The sequence below is a fragment of the Falco cherrug genome, chromosome 2, assembly GCF_023634085.1.
Source record: "Falco cherrug isolate bFalChe1 chromosome 2, bFalChe1.pri, whole genome shotgun sequence".
In the NCBI taxonomy this organism is placed as follows: Eukaryota; Metazoa; Chordata; class Aves; order Falconiformes; family Falconidae; genus Falco; species Falco cherrug.
Window position 1 is genome coordinate 87277533 of NC_073698.1, and position 13118 is coordinate 87290650.

The 13118-nt window shown below is 35.2% G+C and overlaps 1 protein-coding gene across 1 annotated transcript in view; it reads right to left on the minus strand.

The window, feature by feature from the left end:
• Nucleotides 1-13118, minus strand: part of IL1RAPL1 (interleukin 1 receptor accessory protein like 1) — a 766332-nt gene that overhangs the window by 351231 nt on the left and 401983 nt on the right. Inside the window, exon 3 of the mRNA XM_055702973.1 lies at nt 8352-8631. Coding sequence (XP_055558948.1) covers nt 8352-8631 — 280 coding nt within the window. The remainder of the gene's footprint in view (nt 1-8351; nt 8632-13118) is intronic.

Consider the following 13118-nt stretch of genomic DNA (forward strand, 5'->3'; position numbering starts at 1 on the left):
GTTACATACTTATTCCAGTAGTAGTAGTTTATAATTATATAATTATTATAATGTAAATACATATTTATTTATATTGTTAATTTAAAAAATGTGTATTTGACAGAGACATGTCTTAGCATATATTTTGATGAACTCATATGTGACTATCGGATGATACCCTTAAAAACAGGGATAGTACATTTTAATAGCCATCACTGTTTAAAACAATTCTATGTAATAAACCCTTGTCACAGTGTAAATAGACAAAAGTCACATGCTTCATATAATCCACTCAAAAATTGTTTAGAGATATAATTAGCGAAACAGAAGGATTTCTTTATTTCTTTAAAACTTTAGACTTTGGAGATTGAAAAAACAAGCAAAATAGAAGTAAGTCAGAATAAGGCTTTGCAACAAGAGAATATGCCTTCAAGATTCTATAGACTAACACATTTATTCTTCAATTTCTTCTTCTTTTGTTTATCATCCTCCCTGCAAATCATGCTACTCTGTCTTTTTGATGAGAGATACTATTTTTATCCCAAAAGGATAGGCACAGAATTTCTGATGCTCAAAACCAGTGAGAGAAGTCCTCAAAATAATCATGACAGTTTTTTAATCTCCCAGTCATTGCCTTTTTTATTTATATCTTTGGTCTTCTAACATTTAAACCTTTGCATTTTGGTCATGTAGCATAGCTGATTAATTTTCCTTCATATGTCTTGTTAATAAGAACCAGGAACTTCCCCACCCACCCTCTCACCCCCAAAAAAAACCAAACCAAACCAAAAACCAACCAACCAAAACAAAAAACTACACTGAGAAATCTGGAACCATGTTTAAAAGATGAGAGATATCTTATAAGCTTTCTTCAGTTCATGGATTTTTTTAACGGTTCACTGCTTTCAAGATTTTAGCTGGAACAGTAATATTACCATTAAAAGCTTTTTTTTTAAGAAGCAAATAAACACAAAAAACAAAAAACAAACCCAAAACCCACTAGACCTGAAAATCTCTCACTAATGTTTTTGCCTAGGAGCCAGAATTTCAATAAAGTTATTTAATGGACTGCCAAAAAAGAATCTTTTAGACATACTGAAAAACTTAAATGAAAAGATGTAATTTATTTAACTACAGTCTACTTATTTCCCATGGATACTTTTACCACTGTTTTCCCCCTCAACAGTTTTGCTTTGACTGTAACAACTGTCCAAATGTCTACCTGATTTAAATCTAATTTTTTAAAAAATATTTCTCCTTATAGGTAAGAAATAAATTTTTAAAATCACTTTATAATTTTTTTATCACCGTGCCATTATCTTACATTTGCTGAATATTCCATAGCATACATGAACACCTCCTTGATAGATAATAAAGCCCCAGCCTGAAGACTTGCAACAAAGATATTTCTCCTTTCATCCTATATCAGATAAAAAAGAAGTCACAGGAGATTTTTTTTAATTGTTATTATTTGACCGAAATAGAGAAGAAGCAAGAAGAAGTGAGAAGTGAAATGATGTGAGGAGGGGAGGGGAGGGGTGAGGCCCCCACCATTTCAGTCTTCTGTATGCTGGGAACCACACAACCTCTTCTTCATTTTTGGTAGTATTGGGTACCTCTCCTTGTTTTACGAAAGGAGAGGAGAGAGAAGCAAGGTTCAGAACAAGGACCATGAAGGAAATTCTGAATGCTGCTAGGACTGCTTTACATCGGTCTTGGTTTGGGCAAAATGGTCTAATAGCTGTGGGAAGCAAGGGTTGATTGAATTGTTCCAAACACATCCTGAAAACATAGCACCTTCATAGCATCTTTTTTTGTTCCTACCATAATGACACCAGAAAGTAGTCAGCAGGCAGGTTCTCTTTAGTCTCTCTACAGTATCTGTAAATTTTCCGGGTTTGGGTCCTTTACACACTCTTTTCACATTCAACCCTTCTGAGGAAGTTATGCAAGACTTTACCACAGATCATCTACTATTTCATGCTTCTTTAAAGTCTGACTAAAGAATCTCAGTTGCTGCTTTTCAATCCCCTTTTTAAAGCAATATTTCTAATATTTATTTGTTCAGAAACCTTGGAAAAATCTCAGTTGCTGATTTTCAATCCCTTTTTTAAAGCAATATTTCTAATATTTATTTGTTCAGAAACCTTGGAAATGTTAATCTAATTACTAAGAGTCTTGTTTGTTGAAATGATGGCTTTTAAGTCAGTTTGATGAAATTTGGGAACCTTAACCACTATTTTAGATTTGCATTTCAGAAGAATTTTGATTATAAATTAATTCAATCATATCACATTCTTACATTAGAGGCTTTCAAAATAAGTCTAATATTTTAAAATGTTGGTGTCATGACATAGCACTGAGTATAGAGATATGTCCTTTACCTTTCACATCAACCAATGCATTTCAATGTATGTGATATGAATACACAAATGAAGTCCATTTACTTTGGGATTCAGTTTAAAACGTTTTAGTTCTCTGATCCACTTACATTCACATACCTGTGTGCTGTCTAAACTCCTACTATATCTGTTAGTCTGGCTGATGGGACCTAGCAGATGGTTTAGCCAAAAAGCCACAAAAAGCTCATTTTCTTTACCTAAGAGTTGGTGCACAGCAGCATGTTGCTTGCCCAAATGTATCCCACTTTGACCCTCCTCCAGCTCCAGTGCCATACATGTCATTCCCTTGCAAGTGTCTTGGAAATGCTCCTAGTGCCAGGCTGTTTATATGCACAGAGGTAAGCCTTTGCAGGACAGAGATTCAAAATACAATTTGAAATAAGATGTTAAGAGCAAAACTAAATGGTCATATAAAAGGTAGGAGGCCCTTATTATTACTAGCCATACAGCTAGGTTGTTTTGAATTCTGTTAGAGGAAACAATAAAAAACTATTTATTAACAAAGTTTGGAGACAAAAAAATAATTGAAGCCATCATTTTGAGAATATTTGCAAGCCATTTTAGTTCTTTGCCTTTGTCTTCCATTTTCTCTAGTGCCTGGAAGAAAATAGCAAGCCATTTGAGTTCTTTGCTTTTGTCTTCCATTTTCTCTAGTGCCTGGAAGAAAATAATCTGCCTTCGACTCAAGTATCCATTATGTGGAATTAACTTTGTATGTATTTTCTCCTCCCACATTTGCTAGAATGGCAGTTGATAGTCAACTTCTTTCATACTGTTCATGGCTTTTGGTCCTTTTCTAAGATGGGTGGAGTTAGCAGGAGAGGGCAAAACGGACAAAATACTGCCTATCTTCAACAAAATGTTTCTTACTACAAGCAGTGCATATTAATGCAACCAGACTCCATGTTAGGATGTTCCCATCTTAAATTACAGCTGCAAACCCAAACATAAGTCATCTTTTACTATTATACTGAAATGAGACCTGAAGTGTTACTTTTTTGGTCAGGAATATTAATTTCATTGTGACAAGTGCAATGTTGACAATCAAAGGACAGGCAAAACTGGTATTCTAAAAGTACTCTTAGGTAAAAACAAGCAAATCTCTAATAAAATAGTGGAAGCAATAGTTAGACTGTGTTATTTGTTACATTGCTGTATTTCAGCATTGCTTGATTCTCAACATCAAAAGAATTAGTGGTAAAAAACTTGGTATCACATTGAAGGCTTTACTTCAAGTAATTCTCTCCTCAAGCATTGTCTGTGCCATTTCTGTAAGTTCAGAGCTGTTAAAATGGGATATTAGCGATGCCTTCTGCTCAGTCAAATACATCAATTTCTTCTTCTTTTCCAGTATCAACATCCTTCCCTTATTCTGTGTAAGTACAGGCATTACTTAATTTCCCCTCACCATAAATGAATATATCCTTTAATGAAATCTTATCTAAAACAATTATTTGGACTAACTTAGTTCTCAGACTTGCTTACAACTAGTCCAAGACTTTTCACTTAAAATCATAACTCTACACATTTTAGGGATCATATTGCTTTCTTATCTATTCACTACCATGCTCACTTCTTTTACAGTGTCAAGTTCTCACTGAGCCAAGTGAATAGCAAACATGTGGAATTTAGTATTATGCATAGCTTATATCTATTTAAGAATGAGAAGAGGCACCTTGCATGCATCTGCTTATTTCTTCAGCATTAGGCATTTGTTTTGTCCTAATGTACATGAAAGGTATTCAACATGTACAATCAATGTCAGACAGCTGACACCCTGCAGTGTCAGAAGGACAGGGGAAATGGAGAAAGAACAGATTTCAATCTTTTGACTTCCAACAAGCATCAACTTCCAGAAAACCCCAGATCACATTTCTAGGAACTAGCAACTGCTTTCTCTATCTGTACAGGACACTTAATGCAAGCTCCAGTAACCCAGTCAGTATGAATTCCTACTGTTAGCCTGAAGGCTTTTTCTAGTCACCAAGACATCTCTAAGTCGCAGTGATAAATGTGATGGATGTCTGGCTAGTCTACCAAGCTTGCATCCAAAAAGGAGATGGATCACACCTTGATCACCATAAAAGGCAGATTCCTTGTCATGGTTACCAAACATTTTCATAAAGTAAACGACCTTGGAAAAAGCTCAGACAAGCTTAAAAATGAAGTGTAGGAACAATGAAGGCACAGTCCGTTGCATCCCCTACTCTCTACACACCAAATCAACACAAAGGAAGGGACCAAGGGCAGTCCACCTCCTGTGCGCAATAAATCTTCTCCTGAACTTGCACACCACTTCAATAGGCTGTCAGAGCTGCTGATTTCTGTAGGAATACCTGTAATGGTAGTTCAAACATTTAAAGAACTTAAATGGTACAGACATCTCTATCCTTGCCCCCCCCCCTCATCATTTTCCCTTTCTATCCCCTCAGTTTTCTTGCCACATGGCTATGAATGCCTATTTCCTAAAAGCTTCCCAAACTACTTTCATTGTGTGGGCCAATGCTTTAATCCAGGACCTCTGGGCTTTACTCAAAAGTATTCAAATAAATGCAGATCATGAAAATTTGCAAATCTGCATGCCAAACTACTCTGGAGTAATTTTAAAACTTCTTCTACTGCTCTTTTTCTGTTAATTACTTCACCACTGTGATGATATTTACTTAAAGGAATTAATAGAATAACAGGCTCTTCTGAGAGATTTCTTTATATTACTAGCACATTTGGGCTTCCTTTAAGAAAGCTTATTTCTCTCATCCATTGTCAGATTTCTATGCCACTAACACAATTAAACATAACCGGGGATTCCATGTAGATCTAGGGAACACCGTGTTTTTGAACTTATCAGATAAACTGCTGTAAAGCACAGATATTTTCTCTGTTTTGATATTTTTTATTTTCATTCAGATGTAACATCTAGTTGTTACCTGAACACTTACTATTTTCTTAAGCTAATAATTGGCAATAACTGTATAAAGAAATAAAGATATTTATAAAGTATATATGGCCAGGGTAAAAGCCCTTCCTACACTAAGACATATTTTAAAAATGGTTGCTACCGTGAAATGGTAATTCCCATTTGTAATTGTTTTTTACATTATTCAAGATGATGAAAAAATGGTGCGTGCACAAGGTTTATGAAAAATTAATTTAATTTCTTTTTTGCTCCCCATTTCCTTCAATAAAGCAAAGATTCTCCTATATATTCTGTATCCAGGATATCTGATAATACATTAAACAATTGTGTGCATATATAGTATGACTGTGTTCTATGTATGGTTTTTAGGAACTGACAGAATAATATATATATAGAAACATATTCTCTTAAAATGAATGGAAGAAGTCTTCATAATATCTGAAAGAACACTGTTAATTCAATGTTACTGTAGGGGATCGTTAGGCTCCATAGCCTCATTAAAATCAAACAAATGACAAAGGCAATTTTCTCTAAAAATAAATTGCATATGTTGTTATTTTAAACTTCATAGTTATTATCTCATGTTTATTTCACAAAATATGTGCTGATAATAAGGCATCATTCATGTAACTGCAATTATTTTAACTAGCTGTACATATACAAACAGTTAAATAGGTACAGTGGTTAAGCTATAATTAACATGATCTGTCAAAACTAGATCTGTTAAACTACAGAAAACCAATATTTTTGTATTTGATCAGCACAGGAACACATCCTACCTAATAGAAGAAATTTATGCTACCTAAAATTAAAATGAATTTTCAAGTGATGAAGATAAAGGACTATTTTTCATAAATTCACAGCAATCTCAGGTTTCCAATCATGCCTAGGGGAGCAGGGGGGGAGGGGGGAGTATCGTATACCGTTCTAGACTAATGTTTTTCAATGATAATTTGAAGCACTTATAGTTGAAACTTTAATAGATAAAATTAATGTTCTTTTATTTAAAATTATATCTAAAGGTATTCTGTTTTATTTCTGTCTTATGTAAAAACTTATATATTAACTGAACTACACAGCAGGGAGGTTATGCAGTTCAGCAACATAATGTCCATATGGGTGGGTGCATGTCTATACCTACATGTAAATATACAACCATAAAATGCAACTGTGAAGCTGTGTAGAGGTATTTAAGATATAGCTGAAAAGCAAAGATGAAAGCTCACGTGGAAAAATGAGTTAGAAACTGTTACATTTGAGGCCTCTACCTTCAGATGTGCAAAGCCATAACAACGGTAAGGAAGCCAAATACAGGACTGGACAATAATCTGACTCCCTCCCTGCGTCCCTCCCTCCCTCCCTCCCTCCCTCCCTCCCTTATTTCATTATCTTTCTTTCTTCTTTCTCCTTCTTTCTTTCTTATTTTGCTCTGTTAGTTTATTTGTTTTTCTTTCTTCCTTTCTTCCTTTCTTCCTTTCTTCCTTTCTTTCTTCCTTCCTTTCTTTCTTTCTTTCTTTCTTTCTATCTTTCAGAAGTAGATCTAGAAAATCCTGTATGCTTCTCTGTATTTCTGCTGTTACCTCTTTATCTAAAATGTTAGCTTCTGTGTGTCACTAATAGAAACAGCTAAAGATTCTCAAGCAGATGCTCAGGTTTGTTAATAACCGGGGCTACAAATAGATTTGAAGCATCTCCATAATTGCTGTTGTTCCCAGTTTGAACCTGGTAGTTATCTGAATTTGAAACTTTAAGCCGAATATCACTGAATGAACTATAGGCAGTATTTTTATGGCTGATAAGTACCTAATGAAATGTCTGTTAAAGCTGGAGATTTTTCAACTGTAATGTAATTTATAATGCATTATTTAAACTTCTATTGTTACCTATTTTTGTCTGGATTTATGCTTGCTTTATATCCAGTCTCACGTTTCTGAGCAAGACTTGGTTGCTTTCATGCATTTTTCTTCACTAAATATTACCGCTTACCAAAGCGATTAATGTTTTTAAACATCCAAACATATAAGTCTGCACAAAGATTCAACTACAGAAAAGTAAATGGGGTACTACCAAATATCTTTAGTATCCTTGCAGCATTGGAATACCTTCATCATTCATTCCTTTTCTAGCCACTTGGTTACCTTACTCTTTCTTTTTGCCTCTTTCTATTGTGTATGAGTAACCAGACTATTTGTACAGATATGCAGACAGGGAGGAACCTTGCTTCATCTGTTCAGCTAACTGCAATAATGAATTGTTTCAAACCTTTGAACAATTAGTAGTGACTCTTCTCTGTACTTTCTATATGCAAATTAGGATTTCCATAATTTCACATCTAGAAAAAAATCTAGTATAAGTCTGTGAGACCGTACGAAAGTGCTTAGATGATCTTTTTGACTGCAAAGGGCTGGAAAGAATATCTCAGTGAAAACTGTCTTGAAGATGCAGAAAGAAGGTGAACAACTGTTTTAGAAAGCAGGAAGTGAAGTCTAGTCCAATTCATGGTGATAAAGCCTGATGCAAAGAAAGTTAAATAGCTTTGGAAGATATCCGACACCCAGCCTCTACTATCAGGTTAAGCCAGATTTGGTTCTAGAGGATGTATATCTGTAAAAATTCTGAATTGTAAATTTCCATTTTCCTTGATGCAACTGATTTACAGCATTTTTTTTAATAGAAATAAGTGATTTAAATGAAACTTTAATAAAATCCATGTGCATTTAAATCTGAATTTGAGAATAATTTTTTTACTCTAGCATAGTGATTGTAAGACTTAAATCAGAAGCAGAAGCAGGAACACATGACTTATGCATCCAGTCCCACTCATCTTACAAATTTTAGATTTTGCTATAAATTACCTAAACTTACATATTAGAAAAATATTCAAGACATTCAATAGTTATTTCTACATAAGCATGAAACACTTCAGGGAAGGGAATACCAGGAGAAGAAAGAAACATGCTCAGATAACATTTTTCTTTGGCACAAAAATCTCACTATTAAGAGTCTTGTTTCATATATGGTTAATTAAAATGCAGTATATTAAAATACAGTACCTTATAACACATGCATAGAGTCCGCTGTCTTGCACCACTGTCGGTCGGAACCAAATGGAGTCTTCTTCTTTGCTCATTCTAGTTCCATCAAAAGCTATAGGTTCCTCAAAATCTCCAGGTCCAGAGCTTTTGTACCACATCAAACTAAGTCCAGCACTTTGGGCTAAGGAGTAATTAGCTCTAATATATCCATAAAAGAGTGCACATTTTATACGAACAGGTTCTCCTACTAGAACTTGATATTTCTTGTAATCCACAGACCAGTCAGTGCATCCATCAGCTAAAAGAGAAAAGAAAATTACAAGATATTATGAAAGGCTTCAGAGAGCACTATTTACACAGCAACCTTTATTGTGGGAAAGCACTGCATTTGAAAAAAACGTCCATTAAGTGACAACCACAAAAGTGGTACTCTTGATCCCAGAAAAATTAACTGCCTTTTCGCACTATTAACATCAGGTACTTGTCTATGCAAAACAGAGTTATTACGAGATGTTGTGTTAAATGCTGACAATTTCTACAATAATGGAGCAATTGCTCTTTTTCATTCTATGGAACTCCTGTATGACCAGTTTAAAATACTAGTGTGAAATTATTGCAACACAGAGGCCATGTGGGTATACTGGGTGTCATAATCTGTGAATTGCATCAATCAAATACCTTCGAGGTAACCACATACATGAAATAAGGTGTTACTCAATCTCAGAAGACATTAGGACAAGGAGCTGTGGCCTAAACCAAAAAAGTGTGTAAGTCTGGGTTAGATTTGAAGGAGGAGAGGAAACTGTCTTAACAATAAGAGTAGTAAGAGCAAATGCGAGAAAAGATACTGTCAGGAAAATTGCTATCAGCATTTTTGATGAATTGTTCAAGAACAGGGTAAGCAGATCTTACTTTGAATGCATGTCTTTCTAAAAGTACATTACAAATTAGTTTAAATGATTAATGCTTTTATTTTTTTCCTGTACAGGTTAATAATAATTCTAGAATAATTTTCATATTCTTCACCTGTTGAATAATGTCAATACTGTCCCACAATAACTATTCATCAGAATGCAATACCAAATTTATTTGACTTTCTGAAGCCCAGCAACAAAACCAACCCCCCCCTCCAAAAAAAACCCAACAAACACCACCACCCAACATCCCTCCCACTTCCTGTTATTTTTAGTGAAGAATAGCAAAAGAGCAAAAGAACAGATACTTTTTACAAGAGCTTCCTTAACAAAAGGTTATGCTTTTTTTTTTTCTTAAGGAACTTCAACCATGGAAATTCACCATTAGGTTCATTCATTTAAAAACTCATTGTCCAGCCTCAGCTAGTTAATCAGGCCACCGATCTAGTCAGTTCAAAAGCAATCAGTACACTCAAAGGACAATTTCTTTCATCTTAAATTGAATATCTATGACTCATAAATATTTTGTCTCTGTATTTGCCACTTTTGTTAACTGTAAGAGAGATTAGACAGCCAGCTAGCTTGGAAAATCAATGTTTGCAAAGCTAAAGTCACATCAAATACCTCTCACCCTAAAGCTGACTGAATACTGACTTTAACAGAGAGTTAAAAATACTGGGCATAATAAAGCAGTATTATTAGCACTTTAAACATAGACACTTATTTTAATCTCTTATTTGGGAGAATAGCATGTCAATTAGTGATTTTTGAGATTGACACTTGGATAATATCACAGTACTTATTATACATAGCAAAATAAGAAAAACATAAACATCTCCAGACATCATTGTGTAAGTAAAAAGCTATGTCAATACCACATTGAAAGATGGAGGAAAAAAGAATAAAAGCTTTAGAATCAATTTGCACTGTGAACAGAATTCACATAGAGAAAAACAAACAAAAAATCATATATATTTGGATTGTGTCCTCTGGAGTTTACTTTTAAGATCAGGAAAGGACACTGATATGTTCCTGTTCCAGTTTCCATACCCAACAGTCCCTAAAAATCTGTAAGTTTTACAAGGTTACTTTACAACAAGACATAGATGTACTCTTGCAGAAATTGAAGTGAACGGGGACAAGGCTACACCATTATCTTCCCCACAGGACATAAGAAACTAACTTCTGTTTATTTCAGAATTCATTTACATTTTTTATTATTTCATTTTTTATCTTTCGGAAAGAGCATTCTCTCTCTGATCTGATTCTATTTCTTTCTGTTTCTAAATCCCCTTGCTAAAAATGAATTAACAGGCACCTCTAAGCAGACTTAATTCCATTATATAACTTACCAGGTAATAGCTTCTTCATCATACTTTATTATCAAATTGTAATCTTGCCTTTCACTGTCTAATTACATTAGTACACTTTGGTTTACAATATTACTCCACTAGTCATATTTTCTCTCTCAGGATATTCAGTTCTAATGGTTCCCAGCTCCTTAAGCTTGACGAATACATGAGGACATGCTGCAGAATAGCAGCAACTCCATTTCAAGCCTTCAAATTGAATGAAGGTTTAACTAGGTGGAGCAGGAAACTTCAACTTTTTTTCATCACACTGTTCCTCATTAAAAAGTGTTCGGGATCACATGCAGTCCAGTTTAGTAGGCTTAGGCAAACATACTAGCAGGTATTCTATACTTACATGCAAAACCAGAGAGATCATTGCCAAACTTCTGATAACTAACTATCAAAGTTCAGTTTCTGAGTTTTAAGAAATTAGGAATTAAGGAAATAAAGAATTAAATTTTAAGGAATCCATTTAATAAAGAAATTAATTCTCATTTAAGGAGAATGTTAACAATAGATTGAATAGGTAGGCTTTTTATTTATATTAATGCTCTGTGAGATAGTTATTTTGATTATATAAATTGGATGAAACTTCTATGGAAAAAGAATATAAATCAAGCAATCCTAAATGCCTCGAATTGTCTGGAGTTTTACACTAAGACTTCACATCACAAAGTACAAGATTACATTTCAAAGTAACTATCTACTGAACTATTTGGTCATTTGTTGGCACTAACTACATCAGTATGTCCCACCAGATAGCTTAAGAGAATATTAACTCAAGCAAGTGTGAATACTGGCGTGTTCTAAATATTATGGATTTGTATTTTAAGTTTTTTATAGTGGTGCACTCTGGCGGTCAACCCTGGGTCCAGTCCTGTTTAACATTTTCAGTAATGACCTGGATGATACGGCAGAGTATACCTTCAGCAGGTTTGCTGATGACATAAAAGTGAAAGGAGTGGCTGATACACCAGAGGGTCATGTTGCTATCCAGATGGTACTCAACAGGCTGGAGAAATGGGCTGGCAGGAACCTCATGAAGTTCAACAAGAAGAAATGCAAAGTCCTACATCTGGGGAGGAGCAACCCTGTTCACCAATATATGCTGTGGGCCACCCAGCTGGAAAGCAACCTGGCAGAAAAGAACCTGTGGTCCTAGTGGACACAGAGTTCAACATGAACCAGCGATGTGACCTTGCAGCAAAAGAAGTATGAGGAGCTGCATTAGTCAACGTATTGCCAACAGATCAAAGGAGCAAAGGAGGTGATCCTTCCTCTCTACTCAGCACTAGTGAGGCCACACCTGGAGTACTGTGTCTAGTTCTGGGCTCCTCAGTACATAAGAGATGCGGGCAGACTGGAGGAAGTCCAACAAAGGGCCACAAAGATGATTAGAGGAACTGGAGCATCTCTGCTATGGGCACAGGCTGAGAGCTGAGACTAGCCTTGAAAGGAGAAGGCTGAGAGGGGATCTTCTTAATGAATATAAATAGCTGAAGGGAGGATGCAAAGAACACAGAGCCAGATTCTTTCCACTGGTGTCTGGTGAAAGGACAAAAGGCAGTGGACCCAAACTGAAAGACAGGAGGATCTTTCTGAATATTGGGAAACACTTTTTTACTGTAAAGGTGAGTGAGCATTGGCTCAGGTTTTCTAGGGTGGTTGTGGAGTCTCCATCCTTGGACATGTTCAAAAGCCAGTTAGACAAAGTGCTGGACAACTGCTTGTAGGTGGCCCTGTTTGAGCAGCAATTTCCAGAGGTCTCCTCAAACCTTAACCATTTCATAGTTCTGCCATTTACATTCACATTCACATTTACATTCAGTGATAATCTTAAGAAAATATGACCTCTTCTCAATGTGATGTTTCAGTGAAGTGAACATGACAGTGGTTCTTTTTCTGCTTACAGAAATATTATACCAGTTAAACTCTGCCAACACTGACATTGAAGTCACTTAGAACCATATTAATCTTACTACAACTGGAAGCTTTAATACTTTAAAAATCTTCCAGAAAATACCTCACACTACTGCTCAGCCAATGGGCCTTCATCTACAAGGTGTTAATGCAATTTTGACAGATATAACAAAAGTTCTTCATTCTTGTCATAAGACACAGACACACTTCATTGATACTTTGTGGTAACAGTGATATTTCAGGAGATAACTGTCTTTCTGTGCTTAAAATGCTCCTGTTCTACTGTAACTGAAGTCTATAAACAGAGGCTTAAAACCAAGTAATGGAAAGAATAATAGACTGTCGTGTCCTTAAAAATGAGATTCCTGTGAACACTCAGACAGATGATAGCGTGCACACACTGTAACAGACACTTTCCATGCACACTCTGCACTACACATTGGTGTATAGAGCACATATGCACTTTTCAATCTAGGAAAACCTGGATGTATCAAAAACCTAATTAAAATACTGATTTCCAAACGCCTTGAAACATGTAAAAGAGTCATTTTTGAAGACCCAAAGACAAATTATATTCATGATGCCTTTTACATTCATAG